The sequence below is a fragment of the Vanellus vanellus genome (genome assembly GCF_965231255.1).
Source record: "Vanellus vanellus genome assembly, chromosome: 23".
Classification (NCBI taxonomy): domain Eukaryota; kingdom Metazoa; phylum Chordata; class Aves; order Charadriiformes; family Charadriidae; genus Vanellus; species Vanellus vanellus.
The window spans coordinates 7225203-7246528 of record NC_138928.1 but is presented as its reverse complement, the minus strand read 5'-3'; the positions used below and the strand labels follow the sequence as shown (position 1 = coordinate 7246528).

Below are 21326 nucleotides of genomic sequence, written 5' to 3'. Positions count from 1 at the left end.
AAAACACGACCACAGCAAGCAAAATATCATTGGATTTTTAACGCAATGCTGGCTTCAAGGATTTGTGACTCCCTAGCACAGAATTTCAGATGGGTATCTCAGAAGATGAGATTTCTAGGCAGATTCCTCGCCAGATTCCACTGCTATTTATATCCTCAGTGGGGAGGGACAAAGATGTTGAAAGCGGCTTTATATGACTATTTTCCTGTAGAGAGAGAAAAACAAAGAGGGATTTTGGGAATTCGGTCGAGGGAGGAATCTTCTGGCCGGTACCGGCACAGAGAACTCGGCCTGGTTTCGAGCTGCTTCTGCTGGAGCGGCGGCTAATGCAGCCCCGAAGGCGCCTGCCTCCTCCTGCACCGACCTCACCCCTTCCCTCAGCAGCAGAGACCAACCCGAGGCCGTACCGAATCCATACTCCCGCTCCAACTGTTTCCGTGTCGTACCCAAACCGCCGCCAGCGGGGGGGTCCGGCTGCCGGCCCGGCCCGGGGCAGCGCCTCGACGCCTCGGCGGGGGCCCGGGCCGCCATGTCACCGCAGCGCCACCACAACGGCGACCTGCGGCCGGCGCCACCGGGCGTCCCACGGCGCGGCTGCTCGGACAGACGTGCCAAAACGCGGAGCCCGTGTGCTTCACCGACGGGGCGTTTCACGACGCGTGAGAAATGCCGTAAAAATAAAGTTTATTTATGGGCGCGCGCGCCCGGTTGCGCCGACGGGCCGGCTCGAGGCTCGCCGGTCACGGAGGCCGCCGGGGCCCCGCCGCCGCCCCGCGATGACGCAGCCGCGGATCTGCGGGAACCCACCGCCTTCCGGCGCCCCGCGCGCCGCCCGCTCCCGCCGGGGCACGTGACCGGCTCTCCGCACCGCCCGCTCCCCGCGCATGCGCCCGCTGTGGCGGACTACATTTCCCGCCGCGCCGCCGCAGACTACAGCTCCCAGGGGGCGTCGCGCGGCGCCTGCGCAGTGCCGGCTGGCGCTCGGGCCATTTAAATGTGTGTGAGGGAGACTGTGAAATGGCTGCGCAGGTCGCTGCGGTGCGCGCAGTGTCCCGGGCCCCGGAGGAGCCGCCCCCGCTCCCCTCAGGGGACCGGCCCGGCCGGCCTCGTGGCGGCGGGCGGCGGCGGCGGGGCCCCTCTGGCGAGGCGGCGGGCGGCAAGCGGGCCCGGCTGAGCCAGCAGCTGCTGGCGGGGCCCGGCCCGGCGGAGCCGCTGCCCCCGGCCGCCCTGCCCGGCCTGCCCGCCGCCGCCGGGCTCTTCACCTTCTCCCCGCTCAGCCTGCCGCCGCCCGCCGCGCTCGAGGAGCAGCGCCGCCACCACCACCACCGGCATCGCCCCGCCACCGGCCCCGAGTCCGGCCGCCTGGCCGCCGGGCAGCCGCAGAAGGCGAGACGGGGCAGCCCCGCGGACGGGGCGGCCGGGCGGCCCAGCAAGCGAGGTGAGCTGGGGAAGGGGGGGGGGGGCGCGGGCCTGACCGGCTGTCGCCCGCGCACCGGGCCGGCGCCCGCCCCGGGTGCCCGGTGGCCGCTCGGCCGGTGCGGCTCAGCCTGGCGGAGCCCGCCCGCCGCCCGCCTGGGCCGGCCGCGCACGGCGGCGGAGCGGTGCGCCGCGGCAGAGCCGCTGGCTAGGGCCCGGCCTCGCCCGGGCGGGCGGAGGCGGGAGCGGAGGAGAACGCTTGCCGCTGCTGGCGCCCGAGCGTGTCCGTGTCGGTGTGGAGGTGCGGGAGCCGGCAGCGGGGCCGGCAGCCCTTGTCAGTGCCTGTCGGTTCTCCCGCGCTTGGGCTGAGCCCGGGGGGGCGGCGGCTCTGCGGGGCTGTGCGAACCCCGGTGCTGCGGCTCGAACTGCCCGAACCCGAGTGCTGTGAGAGGAAAGCCTTCTTCCTGCAGTTCGGGCATTAACATGCACCTGAACGGAACTGTTTTTTTTGTTGTGTGTATTTTCTCGGTTTTTTTTTTTTTTTAAATAAATCACTGGAGATTTCTCTAATAGGAAGGCCAAAACGCCTCTAGATTTCGGGGGGGTTGGGGTGGGTGTAGTGGTGATGTCTTTTTAAAGTACAGAATGACTGTTTTGGTTCTGCTCACAAGTTTCTGATAGTAAAAAGCCTCTTGGTGAGTGCAACATAGATAAAAAAGCAACTGTAAAAGCTGCTGTAATAAAGATATTACATTGTGAATTACACTCCAGGAATATATGTGCAGGTACTCTGCCAAAGATGCACGTGCCTACGGAAGTTAACATCTATAGTGTAAACTCTAGATAGTACTGGCTTAAAAATGGGCAAAGCTTTTGTGGGATGAGACTTTTCACTACTGTTTAATGCTTCTAAAAAAATGTTTGAATAATGACTATAAAAGCTACTGGATTGTAAATTTCAAACTTTAGCTTGATAAATGTTGATAAAACTACAGGAGTAGTATATCTTCCTAGTCTGGGCATGTCACTGTATGTCAGTTCTAACCCAGTAATCAAATGAAGCCTTCTTTTAATGAATGCTTAAACACTGTTAAAATTACCATCTGAATTCTAGATTTGCAAAGGAAAGCTGTTTGCTGACTGAAAGTCTGAAACTCTTCATTTCTCTTCCTAGACTGCATATATAGTGGCTTTTGGGATGGGGCTGGATTTCTTTTCCTTTGTTTCACTATCAGTTTTTATTTCTATGTATAATCTAATTAAACTGCCTATTTCTCTGACTATACTGTTCTGATCTCTGGCCACAGGTGACAGTGAATATCTTCAGTGTTTTTGCTGTTTGATAGTGATGCTAGTGTGTTCAGTTATGTGATGTCTAATAGTTTTTAGACTAGCTGAGTTATTGGCACTGCTGTTATTCTACCTCACTGTGGGAACCCGTAGTTTGATGACCTGGCTATAACTTTCTTTCAGTTTGAGGTACTGGAGGCTTTCCACTTATTTAAATGAATAATTAAAACTGTATTTCCTTCAAGATTGTCAGGCATTACCACCATAATGTCACCGTTTAGCTTCACTTAATACAGAGGTTATCCACTTAATACAGAGGTTACTCTCACTGTAGCAGTGGCACTCCGCTGTGTTCAGCAGATACAGCAGTGGAAGGGAGTCAGGATAGCTTTTACCCTGAAAAGAGGCCTGTGTTCACTGGAAGTTCCAAAGGTGTATGTCTGCTATTGGGGAACTATTAGGGAATATCTTAAAACAGGGAAATACTCTGAATTAAAACTGGCTCATGTCTGAGGCTTTTAAACTGTATCTAAAATTAGAAGTACTTAAAATAAGATGCCTTTAACAACCAAAAATTAATTTAGAAACATCTACAAGGAAGTATTCCAAACAGTTCAGTGGTGGCATCGAATTCTTGTTTAGTTTCAGCTTGGAGTCTCTGGTCCCACCAGGGCAAAGATCTTCTCTGTGATTAGTGTGTTCATTGCAGTTAGTAAAGCAGTATCAGTATCTATACTTGAGCTTAGTGATTGAGTGAGCTTATGTGCGCTTAACTTCGGAGGCTTCCAAAAAAGCTTATTCAAAGAACTGTTTCAGTTTACTTATCAAAACAAGATATACCACCTTTCTTTTCCTGGTTTCCCTAGCTGTAATATAAAAATAAGGGCATTTGCTGTTTGTAAAGGCTAACAGCAGTACTGTGAAAACTTGTATTTCAGGTCCTAAGACAATTGTATGAAGTTAATATTAAGCAATCAACTCTCTCTTTGCTTCATGAGTAATTCTGTTCATTACAACAGGCTGTTATGAAGGTCAGCCATCTCTACTGAAGAGCTCTGAGACCAAACTAAGTAATCATGTAGTCAAATTCTATGGTTAGACTAAAATAACTCGAAGCTGCATATATTTATCATTACACCTCTTCTCATAGATCTGTGTAACATGTTTTTTTCTTTAACTTCAAGTACTGCAAGAGAATAAAGAGGGAATATAAATTTGATGCTTTGCAGACCAGGAAAGGAAATGTTAGCACAAAGCTCTGCTGCAGGAAACTGAAACCTCAGCTATTGCATCTTCTAGTCAGTTTTTACCTTCAGCAGGAGATTGTTCTGATCCCCATAGCTATCCTGGTAATATGGCTCTTAGAGGTTTGAGCACTGTTGGCATGAAATAGTTCTTTGATTCAGGCAGATTTAAATCTCGTTTTGGCAATTGAGTTTTTTAACAGCTGGACCATCACGATTTCTAACTGCAATTGTAACTTGCTAAATATTACTTGAATTAGTTTTTATTCCTAAAAGATGAGCAATTAAACTATTACATTTTGCCTGATGCAACTGCTTCTTTACATTTTATCTCTCAGCCTTTACCCTTTTACAGGTCGATTAGCCTTTTAAAAAAAAACAACAGCCTCTTAATTTCTAGCTCTGAATTAACTGAATAGTTAACTACAAGACTGGCAAAAGATAGCTGAAAATGTGGATGTGATGATTCGGATCCTTTCTCAGACAGGTTAGCATGTGGTTGTGCAGCAGAAGCATGACTACTGTATTTCATCTGTACCAAATAGTATTCATTTGGGGCTCTTCAGCAAGCCACGAACTGAGGACTGGATGCCTTGGCATAGTGTTTAAGAGCTACAAAGTCTGTCACCAGTTTAGTAGGGCACATCTATAATAGGGATTAAAAATGGTCAGAATGACGTCTTTCACCATGTACTTTGCTTTCTGCTGTGCTTTGTCCAAGCTGGTAACTGGCATAGGAGCCACAAACTAAGCAGGCTGTGAGAACAGTGCTACCTATTAAAATCCTATTTTGGACTTCAGGTGTTGGATAAAAGATCATTTATTAATGCATAATAAAATTCTGTGATGAAACTAGATACTAACCATTCACATAATAAAAATAGCTTTATATATTTTACTTTACCAAAGTGTGTGCTCTGTGTTATACGAAAACTTAGTTTTGTGTCACAATATCTTCATTATTTGGAAATACCAGTTCTAAGCTTTAATGCAAATGATTAGCAATCCAAGATTATTTTTTCTTGACCAGAAAGCTAACTGCTATAAGTATTTTTACTTCTAAATGTCAATAATGCTTGTATGTCTTCAGTTGTACTCTTATGCTTCTATATTTTGTATCCAAAATCAGGGAAGTGTTCTGTGATGGAAGTATTAATGTTTAAATGTTACGCATACTTGTTTATCCTCTTCCCTTGCATGGCACTGCCTTAAATGTCAGAAGCTATTAATGTACTTAATTATAGATGTTCTGAAATATGGACTCCTTTTAAAGGTATTTTAATAAAGTTATTAAAAATGGAAAGATTTCTAAAATATTAAACTTCAGTTTTGGAAGTTTTCCTTAATCCAAGGCTTTCTTTATATATTAACTAGGTATACTGCATTTTTTTTGTTGTATAATTAAGTCTTGCAAGTCAAAAGTCAAGGTATTACTATTGGTCAGTCTTCCTGGGAAATAGATAGCTGAGCAAATGAGAGGTCTTAATTCTTTTTGGGTGAACTTGCTGCGACTGGAGAACTCTAATCTTCTCTTTATTGTTGCTGCCAGAAACGCCAGATGAAAATGGCAAAACCCAGCGAGCTGACAGTCTTATTATGAAGAAGATAAAGAAAAAAAAGAAAAAGAAACACCGGGAAGATATGAGGGGAAAACGCCTGAAGATGTACAACAAGGAAGTGCAGACAGTGTGTGCTGGACTCACTCGCATTGACAAAGAGACTCTGCCTCAAGGACAGTGTGATAACTTAGAGATGAGCAAGGAATCCTTCAGGTATCTGAAGGATGAGCAGCTCTGCAGACTGAATTTGGGTGTGCAGGAATATCGAATACCCCAGGGAGTACAAACACCATTTGTGACGCACCAGGAGCATTCTGTTCGCAGCAGCTTCTTGAAAACTGGCACTAAATTTAGTAACTTCATTCATGAAGAACATCAGTCCAATGGTGGTGCTCTGGTCCTTCATGCTTACATGGATGAACTCTCATTTTTGTCTCCAGTGGAGATGGAGAGATTTGCAGAAGAGTTTCTTGCGTTGTCATTCAGTGAAAATGATAAAAATGCAGCTTACTATGCTTTAGCCATAGTACATGGAGCAGCTGCTTATTTACCAGACTTCCTGGATTACTTTGCTTTTAACTTTCCTAACACTCCAGTGAAAATGGAAATTTTGGGCAAGAAGGACATTGAAACAACAACAATTTCAAATTTTCACTCTCAGGTAAGAACTGTTTAATAAAATCTAGGTGTTGTGCAACTTTTATGTCTTTAATCTCATTAATCCAGAGGAGTGATGACCTAAAATAGGTGAGGCACAAACTTTTTTCTTAGCAGACGAAAAAAGATGATGCTGGGACTACTACTGCTGTGCTGTTTATTCCTGTTTCTGCTTAAAGCTGTCTTGTGCCCACTGGTAGTTGGTGAATCCCATTTCAGACACTGCTAGCCATGACTTGTAGAAAGATCTGCACTGGTCTTGCAGACTTTCAGTTGATCTTCTAAGTTTAGGAGAACTCGGATGTTGTTCAAAACAATAGGTAAGTCTGTATTAAGAGTTGTATAGATTGCAAATACTAACACTGCTTTTTCTGTTCAGTAGATCTGGGGTTGTTTTTATTTTGCAATGACATTACTTTTCAAGTTTCAGTATATCATTCATAACAAATAAGTTGGATTTTCTTTTTTTAACATCTTAGTTCTATCAGTAGCTGGTGCTGGGTGTTATTTAAACTTTCCAACTTCAGAGAGGTGGTTAGAATAGCTTTTTTAATTGCCTTTGAAAAGGCTTTCATTTTATACGCTACCTTGATTTTCAGAGTAGGCTTAAAACTATCTTAGATTCTCAAGCTGGATCTCCATGTAACTTAAACGGATGCAACACTTAACTGAGCTAATTTCAAGATTCCCATATGAAAAACCCTTCCATTTGACTCTTGTGATCAAGTTTAGAAGTATCTATGAACACACAGCAACGTTACAGTTCAGGTAAATTTCTTTCAGATGGAATAAAACCTCTTCCTGCTTAGTCTAGTCTGAGAACAGATTCAAAGTGCTGCTTACTTTTAAAGTCTTTATTCAAGACCTTAATTACTTTTACTGGTTCACCTGTTGGAAGGAAAAACCTGAAACTCTGTAGTGCAGTGCACTTCAGTACTTTTGGAACAGACCTTCTTTAGCAACAGATTTTGAAATGGTAATGCTTATGGATGGGCTATCTGGATCTCTCCAAAGTTTGCCAAATGCTTATAAGCAGCTTTGCACTGGAAAAACAGTTACTACTGTACAGAAAGCTACTGCATGGTCACTTGCTGCATCTTTGAATACTTTCCAGCATATATCATAGGTACCATTAAATTAGTAATTCTGACACTTAGCTTATGAATTTGTTTGACAATGAATAGCTGCTGCAGCACTTATTTTAAACCAGCTTCTATTTCTTGGTTTAAGTAATTCTTTGCAGTGACAGAGCTGCATCAGATTGTGTAGTGCTCCAAAACCAGTCTGTCTGATGAGCATATAAACTGCTGCTATCAACAAGAACACTTCTGCACAAAACACATGTGCTCTGCAGATGTGAAACTTGTCCACAGGTTTGGCTTTAAAGTCTTCTGTATTAGTGATTTATCTGTGTTCTCTGGCATTGTGATTACATTCAGGTTTACTTTGAGTACTTGTGATGCCCCCCTAAAATGGCTAAACAGTGTCAATTGGGTATTTAATAAGTATGCTTTTTCTTGGTGAATGTCTTGGTGAACATGGATAGCTTATACTGCAAATACATTTGTGAGGAATGTATGGTAATAAATAAGAGGCTTCACTGGGTTATAGTGTATGCTGGTATTTCAATTAATTCTATTTTAAGTACTATCTCAACTTGATTGAGTCATGACGTAAGGTTCACTCAGTTTTAAACACCTCTCTAAACCCAGCTTCAGCATGACCTGGTTAATCCTCTCTGGCTGAAGTATGTTATGCGGTTCACACACTGAGCAAACATAGAGAAGTACAGTTTTTCCACAATTTAAGACAGCTGAAACGGGACTCTTCAGAGGATATAGGTGGTGCTAAAGAATCTAGTTTGAAATTGATGCATTTAAATTGATGATGGATGCTGCTAAACTTCAAATTTTGCAAGCTAGCTCTTTAAAGAAGGCTAAAATGCCCCACAAGAGAGCACAGGGAGGGTAAGTCTGTCTCTTTCTCTGCTATTCCTTGGCAGCACTGTTGTGGAATGAACAGGCTAAGCTTCACTTTTGGGCCTTCGTGTATGAGAAACCGTACAATGCAAAAGCAGTTCATAGTTATGCCTTTGCAGATTAAGCATGTTACAGTATTGTTGTATGCTGTAATACTGATTTTATTTTTAATTGAAGATACTCAGTTAAGTCACCTCCGTTCTACATTGAACCTTCTGTAGGCATGAACTTGATTGCTGTACTGAACCATACTGGGGCAAGGGGATTTCAAGCATTAGGTAGTCTTGAGTCCTGGAGGCTTGGTGTCAAGAAATCAAACTTTGATCTGTAAACTGCAAGTTAACTTGCAGTGTAATGTGACCTTTGGCTTGTACAACATTCAGCTGTTCTGTGTATCTTTTCAGACAAACAGAATTTTAGTAGGAAGTGTCTCCAATTCAAAATAAAGACTTTAATCTGGAAGACAATGAAAAATCTAGTGATAATTAACTCCCTTGCTAGGTGAATTCTTTTGTTCTCAGGTCAGTGAGGATAATGTAAACTGAATCTTTATAACAAAGCACTCCAATGTGTATTTGTAGTAAACTGTTTTTTAGTGCATTAAAATACTTACACTTCAATGTTCTGGATTTTTTTTCTTGCATTGGCTCTGACTCACTTGTTTTAATACTTTAGTGCTAATACTAAGTTTTAGTTTTGAGCTATTCACTTGGACTAAGGGTTTTCAAGACTTTCAAGGCTCAAATCACTGAACAGTAACTTGTAAACTTTTTTTGCATAAGGGCATACTTAAATTTGAAAGTTCTTAGCAGTGTGGCTAGAATGAATTCTTATTTTCCCTATCTGTTGTTTCAGTACAAGTGCTTCTAGGTCTACTCTGAACTGGAATATATCTAGATTTGAAAAATTGTTTCTGTTGGTGTGTGTTTTTTTTTTTTTTTTTTTTTTTTTTTCCAAGAAGAAACTGATCAACTGCCTGATCAATTCTCTGTATGGTCCAAAGAACAGTTAACTGCCACAAAGGAGTGGGGTTCTGGGAACAGGCCAGGAAGGAGCTGGGGGAAGTAGGTTTAACATAAGCTGCTATTGCTTCTGGGAAGGAGGTGGGAGAAGCAGCTAACAGGTGATAATAGGCTGAGTTTTCCTACTCCTGCAACATACTCTCAGAAAACTTTACTCTTATTCCTGACGGTTTTGGTTAATGAACCATATTGCAGTTTGGTTGTCTGCCATTTTAACTTTTCTTACTCCTGGAAAAAGGAGTTTCATTCTGGAAGTGCAATTTCTTTTTTTTTTAATGGAATAGTGCATCTGTACTGCAGGCTTAATTTGGTTTATCACTTCAGTCTGAATTATCTGTCACATACAAATACCAGATCTGTAACTTCTTCAGGAAACACTGATGCAGTCTACTTCTGTTCTCACTCAAGTGTGTGAAACACCGATGGACACATCATTCAACTGCTATAAAGCATCTCCATGAACACTGAAGAGCTAATTTTAAATGCGCCTGTAACTTCACTTTTAGTGTGATACTGTATGGCATAGGGGATATGTAGGGTAGTGATAGCTGTTTGGCATTTTGAAAGGGCACAGGACACCCGAGTGGTCTTACTAGCCCAGTGGTCCTTTTACAACCGTAAAGATAGTGCATAATCTGATCTGTAGGTAGTGGCAGTTAGTGCTCATATGATCCACTAATGTTTTTAAAGGAGCATAATGAACAAAGTATAGCAATGAAGGTGCTGTGGTATTAAGTTGTTAATTTCTGATGGCCATGCAAACCAGAATGACCCAGGCTAAGTTCCTAAACAAGAACTGAACTTTAAACAACAATAAGAAACTTTGGGAAAGGTCTTAATGGATATAACAAAGTGACTTCAGATACTTCATAATCTCATCTTTCCTCCCTGAAAAGAGGGATGCGTGATGATGGCTGTGAGGGTGAGGAGATGAAATTAGTATAGCTGTTAAGAGTGCATCTAAAGCACTTAGCAAATGAAAGATCAAAGTAGTTTGCAAGAAGGTGCAGCAAGGAGGTTACTTGGTCTTCCTTTACAGTTGGGTGGTTTAGTATCTCATGAGAAAGAGGCCTGTTTTATATGGTCACAAACATGGTTGTTACTACCTTCGAGGCCTTAGCATACTCTAGCCTAACCAGGGGTATCAATATATGTGCTGCTCTGGAGGAATTAAGGATGAGATAGAAACTATATGTGAAAGAATTTTTTACAGCATATTAAACTAGTAGACTACTTCCCCCACGATTGAGGTGCTTGAGATGAATACTACAGCCTGCTGGGAATTGCCATGAGTTAGTACATATTTTTGGTGTAAACATGTCCTGGTTTTAATTCTCAAGTGTGTGTATTTCTTTAGGTGCTATAAAAACTAGCAGAACACTAAAATCCAAGATTTCTGTAAAGCATTTCTAGTGTCTCCTTTATAGCCCTTGAATTATTTTCTATTTTTCATTGCATTCCAGTGCATTAAAAAAAGAAAGTTAAAGCTTCTTGTTTTTCATTCACATTGAAAACATGACAAGGAAAAACTGCATATGATAATTCATTTTAACTCATGACAAACACCTGTGAAATACTAGTGAATCTCAACAGGTGGTTTCAATAGAACAGATCTCATCTGGAAGTAGTCTGTCTCCACTTACTTTAATAGTACCAGGCAGTTAAACTTAACTGGCTTAAGGACCAGAGCATCTCAGCCTTTAGTTCTCCTGTAGGTGCACAGAACTAGGCTAATGCTACAGTTTTACAGCACTGCTGCTCTGAATTGTATTCTGGCTTGCTGGTGAAATCATTCCACACATTGGATAAGAACCTTTACCAGTAATGTTTTAATAGGATTTGGAGACTTAACTTTCTTTTAGGGCAACGGCCCAAAAGAATTAACAGCCTCTGAAGATTGTGCCTGGTTCATAAAATCTGTGGCCAAAACCAGAATGTTAGTAAGTATATGCTCATTTAGCTGCTGCTGATGGTCTTGGAGTTGAAGGTAGAGTGCTTGAGCTACACAGTGGAGTTCTGCGCGTGACTTAGGATGTAAACTTCTACACATGAAGGTAGAGGTAATGCAGTGCAGCAGTTGGCTTAGGGATGAGGAATAAAGCTATATGTGAAGTCATCTTTGGCTCTTACTTAGCTTTTAATTAAAATGTAAGTGTGTGGAATCAATGCAGAATTGCCAACTGCACATACATGAAGCTAAAGAAAGGAAGACTGGAAATAGGAGTGAGCTGAACTCCTGTAATTAGGAAGCTAAATATCTATGGTTGCTGCTAGAGAATAAAATTGCAGCAGTAACTGATACTTGCTTTATTAGTCTCTCCTAAATTACCTTTAACAACTTCATGGAGTAGTTTAACTACATGTGGTTTGCTGCCTAAACTGCAAAACTTAAAACTAAGCTGCTTCATACATATATCTATGAATGGAGTTACAAAAGGTATCACTTTCTGAACCTGACTACAAAACCACAAATTTGCCAGTAACCCTCTGTCCTTTGTACCTGTCCCACCACTTAGCCATGGAGATTGACTGTAGCTTTTCACCACTAGAACCGCTTGATGAATGTAAGAGAGGCTGTTGAAGAGTAATGGAAAGTTGGGGCTCAGACACAATTGAGTATAAAACCCATTAATTATGGCAGGATTTCTGGTCTTTTAAGATTGAATAGCTGCTGCATCTACATACAACCTACTCTGTGGCTGTATGGCATGTTATAGCTGCAGTCCATAGGATGAGACTAGAGAATGCTGGAGTCTTGCCAGTGGTTCTCCTCTGGGGACAGGAAATTGGCAAGAAAAGTTTCCAAATGACCTGGGAAAGTGGGACAGTCTGTGCTACAGAGGATAGCAAAAAGCTGTAAGTGAGATTAAAGTGTTTCTGGCCACAGCAGTGACAGCAGGTTACATTGCAAATGGTAATCCTAAAATTGTTGAACATGGGGGTGTTGGTTGATGAGAAACTCAACATGAGCTGGCAATGTGTGCTGGAAGCCCAGAAACTCAACCGCATCCTGGGTTGCATCCCCAGCAGCATGGCCAGCAGGGTGAGGGAGGGGATTCTGCCCCTCTGCTCAGGGGAGACCCCCCTGCAGTGCTGCCTCCAGCTCGGGGGCCCCCAACATCAGAAGGACATGGACCTTTTGGACTGGGGCCAGAGGAGGCCCCGGAGATGCTGCGAGGGCTGGAGCCCCTCTGCTGGGAGGACAGGCTGAGAAAGTTGGGGGGGTTCAGCCTGGAGAAGAGAAGGCTCTAGGGAGACCTTAGAGCCCCTTCCACTTCCTAAAGGGGCTCCAGGAGAGCTGGGGAGGGACTCTTGATCAGGGAGGGGAGCCATAGGATGAGGGGGAATGGTTTGACACTGAAAGAGGGAAGATTTAGATGAGATATCGGGAAGAAATTCTTTACTGTGAGGGTGGTGAGCCGCTGGCGCAGGTTGCCCCGAGAAGCTGTGGCTGCTCCATCCCTGGAGGTATTCAAGGCCAGGCTGGACGGGGCTTGGAGCAACCTGGGCTGGTGGGAGGTGTCTCTGCCCAGGTTAGGGGGTGGCACTGGATGACCTTTAAGGTCCCTTCAACCCAAACTATTCTATGAACACTGAAATGTATACCTGGCCACTGGATTTCTAGGTAGACCTCTCATTTCCTCAATCTTTGGTCCAATTTTGTGTATACACTATAGCAGTATTACTAGAACCACTGCATGAAGGGACACCTAGATTTTTTTCACTATGACCATATTGAAAAGACCTGTAGGACATGACTGAAATGAAGAAAGCAATTATTTCAGTAGCACACAGTTTGAAATGTAAAAGCAAGTCAGTTGCACAAATTAGTAGAGAGTTTAAGCTCACTGGTGAAAGACTGAATCACAATGGAACTTTGCGTGGTGGTTTTCTCAAGTCAGCCTGGAAGTCTTGAATTGTTCCTGAGTTAGTCAAATACTAACTTGCTATTATTCAAACATTAGAAGTATTTCCTGTCACTAGTACAGACAGGAGTTCATTTCTCTTGGGGTACCCTATGGGCATCTGTTCTAAACAGTCTCTGTGCATATTCCCAAAGGCACCTCTAATGAAATAGATGTAGATGAGTCTAAGAGTCATCTCAGCTGTGGCCTACTGTATTATATTAATCAATTTTAATCTCTTGTAACACAACTAAAGCTATGGTGGTATTGTCTTTTCCTTTGTGGCCACTCAGGTCAATCGAACATACTGCTGTGGAACCTACAGAGCAGGACCGATGCGGCAGATCAGTCTTGTTGGAGCAGTGGACGAAGAAGTTGGGGACTACTTCCCAGAATTTCTAGATATGTTAGAAGAATCTCCATTTCTCAGAGTAAGCAGTAACCTGCGTTATAGAGTGCTATAGATATTTAAATGATTACTAAGTTTCATATATTTCTAAGTAATTAGAAACCATAAAGTATTTTCTCTATTGATGTGCTTATCGTTTGGGGCACAGAGGTACGTTCTTTCCTGTGTCCAGATAAAAGGTACTGAATTAGGTAGGTACAGTTGTGTAAATAATTGAAAAATTAAATATAGTTTATCATATATATACACTACAGAATCATCTACTTCCCTAAAAAGTTTGATAACGTTAGCTTGGAATATATTTTACTTCTTGAGCTTATTTTAGTTTCTATGCAATGCTTTTGATAGAAAATTTGAAACAGTTTTACCAAAGGCATCATTTAATTTTTCTATCTCACCCAGTGTTTTGTGTTTTATGTGTGTTTTGTGGGTTGTTTTGGTTTCATTTTCTTTTAGATGACTTTGCCCTGGGGTACTCTGTCTAGTCTCAGACTTCAGTGCCGGTCACAAAGCGATGATGGTCCCATAATGTGGGTCAGACCAGGAGAGCAGATGATCCCAACAGCTGATATGCCAAAATCACCATTCAAACGGCGCCGGTAATGTTTTGTTTTCTTTCCCTATTAAAGGTAAAACATTGCAGTTATGTCTGTGAAAGATTTGAGAACAAAACCTAACTACTTTCTGTAAGTAGTTCTTCAGAAGGCTAATTCACAGATTTAAATTTTTCATTTTCACTTCTGTTTCAAGTTGGCTCAGTGGATAAAATGAATATGTTATTTGTGATGCTTATTTTATTTCACCACTTTTCATGGTAGTATGTCCTAGATCAATGCTTTATTAAGATGGAAATCTGTTTTTATTACCCTTCAGGAGACTTGTTTTATTCATCTTATTTCTGTGGAAAGAATTAATTTGGTGGTTTGGTGGTGGGGGCAGGTGAAATGCTCTAAAACAGCGGAGTTCCTTACACCATTCATGTCGCATTTTAATGTTAGTGCTAAAACGCTCCGAATACTGTCTTCCTTCTTGGGAAGTATTGTGGTATACGTATGCACTTGCTATCTTTCTGAGGAAGAGGGTGCTGTAGAACAAATTTTAGGAGATAAAGAATTAGAAGCATATTTTAATTGTAATTTCAAGCAGAATTTTTGGACGTACTCCCAAATAACTAAACTTCAGTATCTATTAAAATAGCTCTGTTTTACATAACATTAAATTCCTGGAAGAATTCTTGCAGCACAAGTGAAGAAAAAGTTTCTTTTTTTAGTGATTCAATTTATTTTATTAAGTTTGATCTCATAACCTGAATTGTACTTTGCTGTATTTGTTTCAATCTTTTATTGTTGAATAGACACCTAGAAGAAATCAGAGGGAAGTGCTTTGTCTTTGATTTTAAAGCCTGCAGCACACAACATCCTAAGATTATTTTAATACAAGTTGGGTTTTTTTTGAGTAGTTTGAAACATTTTTTAGTATGTCTTTTTATCATGTTTAGGTCAATGAACGAAATAAAGAATCTCCAGTACCTACCTCGGACCAGTGAGCCCCGTGAGGTTCTGTTTGAAGACAGAACAAGAGCTCATGCTGATCATGTGGGTCAAGGGTTTGACTGGCAGAGTACAGCTGCTGTAGGTGTTCTGAAGGCTGTACAGTTTGGGGAATGGTAAGTGCCTTTGAAACACAACTATGCTGGTAGCAGGGGTTAATTCGAAACTTTTTTTTCCTCTTAAAAAAAAAGAAAATCCCTTGGAAAACAAGTCTAATCAAAGAAATGCTTTAAATCCTGTAATGAGATAAATGCTGTCTAGAGCTTGAAAAACACAAGCTATATACCTATTATCTTTCCCTCTTTTTGAGGCAGTAGAAAAGTTGTAACAGCAGCTTGCAGAAAATGTTAGTGACGTACAAAATAAGACTTAAGTTACCATGCCTGGACCATCATCTGTGGTTGTTGTTTTCCTGAATAGGTATATTAATGCCAATTTCTGTAGCAGTAATCTAAGAACTCAATGTAATTAATTGCATAGCTACAGTGCTTTCTCATTTCATCTACCAAGGGCATTGCTGTTGACTTTGCACAGAAACTAGAGTTGCATCATTGTTATTTCTAGCAATGACAGTAGGAATTCAATAGCATCATTAGTAATACCATTAGATTTTCATATGAATGGAAGGTGCCAGAGCTTCCTTTACTCAGATTCACAGCCATTGAATAAAACCCAGCTCCTCATTGCTTCAGCTTCAGAGTTACTTTGTTACTTTACATTTTTCCTTTAATACAGAATTATTCTCTCTAGTTATAGAATGGAAGAATTAAGGCAAACTGTGGTTCCTAGAACATACGGAGAACTTTGCTAGTGGCAATTTGAACTTAGTTCTCAGACATTTCACTATAGTGTTTGTCCACGAAAACATCGCTTCTGTTGTGCATGCATCAAGAAAGAAGTAAAATAAAACAATAAAAAAAATAAATCTAGGAATTATACCTCCTTTTCAAAATAATGTGTGTATTAAGAAGTGATGAGACTTCGTGCCCAGTGTAAAACTGAAGTAGGTCATTGGTTCAATGAAACTTTCTGCTGGAAAAAGCTATAACTCTTTATAACTCAAATTCTTAAAAAAATTCCTGGAATTCTCGTCTTTTTCTAGGAGTGACCAGCCTCGTATAACCAAAGATGTGGTTTGTTTTCATGCTGAAGATTTCACTGATGTTGTGCAGAGACTTCAGTTGGACCTGCACGAACCCCCAGTGTCACAGGTACTGAATCTTCCCTAGTGACAGCTCATTCTTAGCATTTTGGAAGTAGATTCTGACAGTTTTCAGGTTAACTGTATAGCCAGCTGTTTTGTATCCTCAGTGGCCCTCCGTTCACGGATCTCTTGGGCAATTTCCTTTGTCGTGTTTCAGAATAGAATAGTTCAGTTGGAAGGAACCTACAACGATCATCTAGTCCAACTGCTTTTCCTTTCCACCAAGCTGGGATTTATGCTGTGAGTCATGATAACGTGCTGTAGAAACAATTGGCAGTTGATTGAGAAGTCACGTTATGCCTGTTTCTGCTTTTTCTAATATACTGATGTTGTCTTAGGATCCTGTCAGCCAAAACAATGCAGCCTCATGTCGAACCTACTGTTTTCAACTGTAACTGTAGAATTCTCTTAACTGTTCATTGTCCTCTCTTAAGATGTGCACATTAGACAAATAATATTTTAAAAGTCCAATTTTCATTTAAATTTGACGTTTTACCCATTAAACAGAAACATTGTGATTTAGACACAAAGTATGTTGAAAATAGGTGGGTACTGAATTTACTTTAAACAGAGTATACCACTAACTTTACCATCTTTCCTTCTCTCAGTGTGTTCAATGGGTGGATGAAGCCAAACTAAACCAAATGAGACGGGAAGGCATTCGCTATGCTAGAATTCAGTTGTGTGACAATGACATCTACTTCATCCCTAGAAATGTCATTCATCAATTCAAAACAGTGTCAGCAGTCTGCAGCTTAGCCTGGCACATAAGACTTAAACAATATCACCCTGTGGGGGAGACTTCTCAAAATGCAGAAAGCAATTCAAGCTTGAACAGTAGCGTTCCTGGAAAGACAGAGTCAGAAGGTGAACCCCAATGTGTGAGTGTAAAAATAGAGTCTGAAGAACCAGGTATAGAAATGCAGCTTACAACAGGGGTCCTCTCCTCCTCTGTTTCTTCGATATCAGGACTTGTGCAACCAGATCAGGTGGCCCAGCCCCTTCCAGGTTTTAAAATAGAGTCTGATCAGCAACACAATCCACAGGATCATGCAGGCTCTTCTGTGTGATATGTATATAATCAAACATTTTTTTAACAACTTTTTAAAATTTTGATGTGAAGTTATAGTTTTATAACTGGCTTATGTTTTATTGGAGAAATCTTGCCTATAATTCTATAAAGAAAGGTGACATTCCAAAATGTCAAGCATATCTTTTTTACACAGATTATGCAAAATTCAAGTTGTATTTTAACCCCTTAGTACAACCTGTAACAGTGGTCTACCACTTCTTTCTGTTTAAGTAAAGAGATATTGAATATCTCCTCAAAGTCAGAATGAAATTCCTCCAGGAACATAAAGTGATTGAACTGTACTGGTCAGTGTTATTTCCCTACTTTTACTTTATCTCTAATCTTCAGCAGAAAGCAATGCTTTTGTAGAAGACTTGCAAAATGACTTTCCCATCTCATTTTAATTGCTTAAAAAAAAGAGAAAGCACAGCACTTTTGATGATTTGTGAAATTTTTGGTATGTCTGTTCTTGACATGTTGGTTTATATACAAGTTGGGTTTATATACAAACTATAGAAATTGAGCTCTATTTCTTACAGTTCCTACAAAGGTCATCTGTAAAATTAACTGAAGAAAGTGTCTGATCCTGTTGAAATGCAATGACTTACTGAACTAACACTTCTCATGGCACTGCTTATGTTGTTTGGTGTGAGGGTTTTGCTTCCAAAATACATCTTCCCCTGAACGTGATTAATACTAGTGTCAAAATTAGAGAACTTATTGGTAGTCTTGTGGAGGAAACTGCTATCTTTGAGCACTTTAAGGCTTTAAAATACTAACCAACTTGGCAGCTTTTTTTGATGAGGTCGTAACGTGTCCAATGGAACCACACTTTCCCTTGTACTGATGCACTTAATATAATAGCATTGAGTTGATAACTGACTTACACAGTAAGGCTGTCCTTATTCTAGGAAGTTCTGTATTACTGTTTCACAATAAAAAGTATTATGGCATTGGACTGCTGTTTCCATGTGTAGCTTCTGGGTGCCCAGGTACTGTGGAAAAATCAGTGGCACATGCTAAATGTGTAGATTGTCAGCTATCAACAGTTTTTAAACAATCTTTCAATATTTCTGGATGTTAACATGTAATCTGTATTTGACTCACTCACCCCATTTATTACTGCCCTGTCCAGTCATCAAAAGGAAGAATCCTGTCCCTTTCTCCCTTCCCCTTCCCCTCCCCACGTTTAGAGTACAAGTTGGGTTTTGGTGCAACTTAAACTGTCTCCAGATATCTTTATTTGTTCTAATCCTCACTGGGGTAGGAAAGATTTGAAACACTATGTTAGACTAGACAAAAGCAAAGATGCTGTGTTAGTTCTGGATGCATCTTTTTAATATCAATTATTACTCTTCTCTTTATAAGGGTCTCTAAAATATGTTACTCTATTATAAATCTTACTTTGTGCAATATTGTTTGTGTAGGCTTTTATATACATATTAGCACCTCAGTGTAGAGGTCACTATTTTAAACTGATAGAAAAATAATCATCAGAAGATACTGCAGTGATTAGTTAGAACCTGTATTACTCCTTATGTGTATGTATGTATTGTCTTCGGTACAAAAATGAGGACTAGGAAATATTTCCATTTAAAACTAATTTACAGATTGAAGTGGTAGTGACTTGTTTAGTAATCTGTGTAAATAAGGTGTTAGAATGGAAAGCTTTTATGATGAAAAGTAATGTGATTCATGCAGGGGTGTAATTTAATCTTAGCAGAAATTCTAGATGACCCAGACTGGTTCATAAATGAGCCGTCTGTTCTCTGGTGGTTTTTTTCCACTTTTTATGTTGAGAGGAATTTCATGGCTTTAAGGGTTGTGCAAAGTAAAATTCCTCACAGGCAATAGTGGTTTCAGTTCATCCTTCGCATTCAAAGATCGTATTACCCAAGGGTGTTCTTTCCTTTTTACAAAGTCTGCTAGTCTTCCAAGTGCCCATTTCACTTCTCACATGTGCTATTCTTTCGTCATGTCGGTAGAGGTACTTCAATAAGGTGGCCGTTCTTTGACAGCCAGCACTGCGTACAATCACTCAGGAATTGACAAATCTGCAGATACTACAGTGATTCTGCAAACATAACTTTAAAGGCAGAATAAACAGACAAAGAGCCCTCATGGACCAACTTATCTGTTTTATAGTAGAAGTTGAAATAGAATGAAGAGGGAATCGGTTTGGAAGTCCTCTGTAAATTCTAATAGTGTGTTTTCAACTGGATAAAGGAAGACCACCAGAGTGGCTCGTGTTGCTTTCAAAACTGTAGCTTTAGTGAATCTGTGATTACAGCCTGAAATACCAGGAAAATGCTCTGACTTATCTGTTTGGGTGGAGGGACATGACCAATGGCGTCATGCTCTCTTTATGTTCTGTTCAATTGCTAACTTAATATCTAATGTCAGATTTAAATACAGAAGCGTATCTTCAAATGACTTGAATGTTGCTGATGCTGTTCTAGCATGCTTGGAAGATTGAGGAAGAGAGGAGCAAACTTTATCACCTAAATACATTATCAGCTTTGATATGCTTTAACCAAAATCACATGCTTTCAAAGTCCACCTCAATTCTGTGTGTAAAGTATGAGAGCGATTACTTATGAAGCTGATTGCTAAACTGTCTAGCTATTGTTTCAAGACCACTTCAATTGCACTGAAAATAACAGAGCAGAATTAGAACAATGCCTTGATGTGAAAGATGCAAATGTTTTCCAGAACAAGACATGTGGAATAGTGATTTTTATAAGCTATAGCTGTTTAGAAATGAAGTAAGGAGTTCAAGCCACGTAGTGTTTGTTGAGCAAATCAGATCTCTTGGTATGTCCAAGTAAATATTTTTTTAATATTTCTCATGTTAAATAACTGGCTGTTTGAATTTCTCCATACAATTTCATGAAACAGCCTACATAATGAGATAATCAAACTTTGGCAAATTTCATGGGTTGTTCTAACAGTTCTCAGTAGTACCCAGGTAGATGCAGAACAGTTCATAAATATGAATGCACTGGTCAGTTACTGTAAGTCCTCAGCTCTCCACTATGAGGATCTGCCCTGTGATATGTGTGTCAGTTGACAACTAGAAAACACTCCTGGTTTATGCTGGAGGCAATTGCTAATTGGCCAAACAGTCTGTAAAAGGGTGATCAGCTTTGAGGTGCAGCACTTGGGCTTAGGCCTCTGTTTTAAATAAAGTGCTGTTGATTAAATTGTCACTTGTGATAAAGGTGAGTGGCTCAGTTGTGCTAGAAGTGGACTAGCAAAATACAATTTAAAGATGAAATATCAGTTAGCTTCGGTTTCCTCTCTCCTTTAGACATGCTACAAGTCATTTTGTGCAGATACTTGACACATTCTCTTCCAGGAAGGTGGGACACTCGGTGAAGTGTTCTGAGGGGATTTATGATGGACATTTTTCACAGGTATAGATCTTGCCATAGAGAAAAAGGGCTCTCTACTGTGCTCTGTCAGTTTTCCTGCCTGTCGCAGTTTAGTTCCCCTGAACGTGGCCAATTGTCAGAGCTTTTTCCACAGACCTGAGCTCGGGTCCTCCGTCCGGCCTGGCCTGCCCTTTTCAGGTCTGAATCCACCCAGTCTTGAACTCTGAAATGGCCGTTTCCGCAGAGTGCTGAGCGTTGGCAGTTGGGGCTCGCCCAGGGGCTGTGTGGAGAGGGAAGGCTTGTTGCCGCTCCTGGAAAAGTGGCTTTTCTCCCCAAAGCTGGTTGGTGTGTCCCACTGCTGTGGTGGGAATGCGGGCGGCGCGGTGGCTGGGGGCAGAGGGGGCCGGTGGGGCACGTTGGGCATGGGGGAGACGCGCTTCTGGCTGCTTTGTACAACGTGTAAAGAGATTTCTGTATTGCTGTTCTTGTGATTTAATTTGATTTTGATTGGCAGCTACAACTTTTTTCTGTGGTTTTAATTTATCTAAGGTCTCTGCCTACAGAGGACGTGTACAATTGCCTGGAAGACTGTTTGCTTTGTGCGGCCTTAGTGTATTTATTGGCAGTGGCGCATGTCCGGAGGCG

The 21326-nt window shown here is 41.4% G+C and overlaps 1 protein-coding gene across 1 annotated transcript; it reads left to right on the top strand.

The window, feature by feature from the left end:
- The first annotated feature begins 1002 nt into the window (after positions 1-1002).
- Positions 1003-17384, top strand: RSBN1 (round spermatid basic protein 1). Its single transcript, XM_082494724.1, has 7 exons — positions 1003-1438; positions 5500-6170; positions 13366-13503; positions 13938-14080; positions 14980-15147; positions 16134-16242; positions 16844-17384. The coding sequence occupies exons 1-7, from the start codon at positions 1018-1020 to the stop codon at positions 17303-17305; spliced, it is 2112 nt and encodes a 703-aa protein (XP_082350850.1). The 5' UTR covers positions 1003-1017; the 3' UTR covers positions 17306-17384.
- The last annotated feature ends 3942 nt before the right edge of the window (positions 17385-21326 follow it).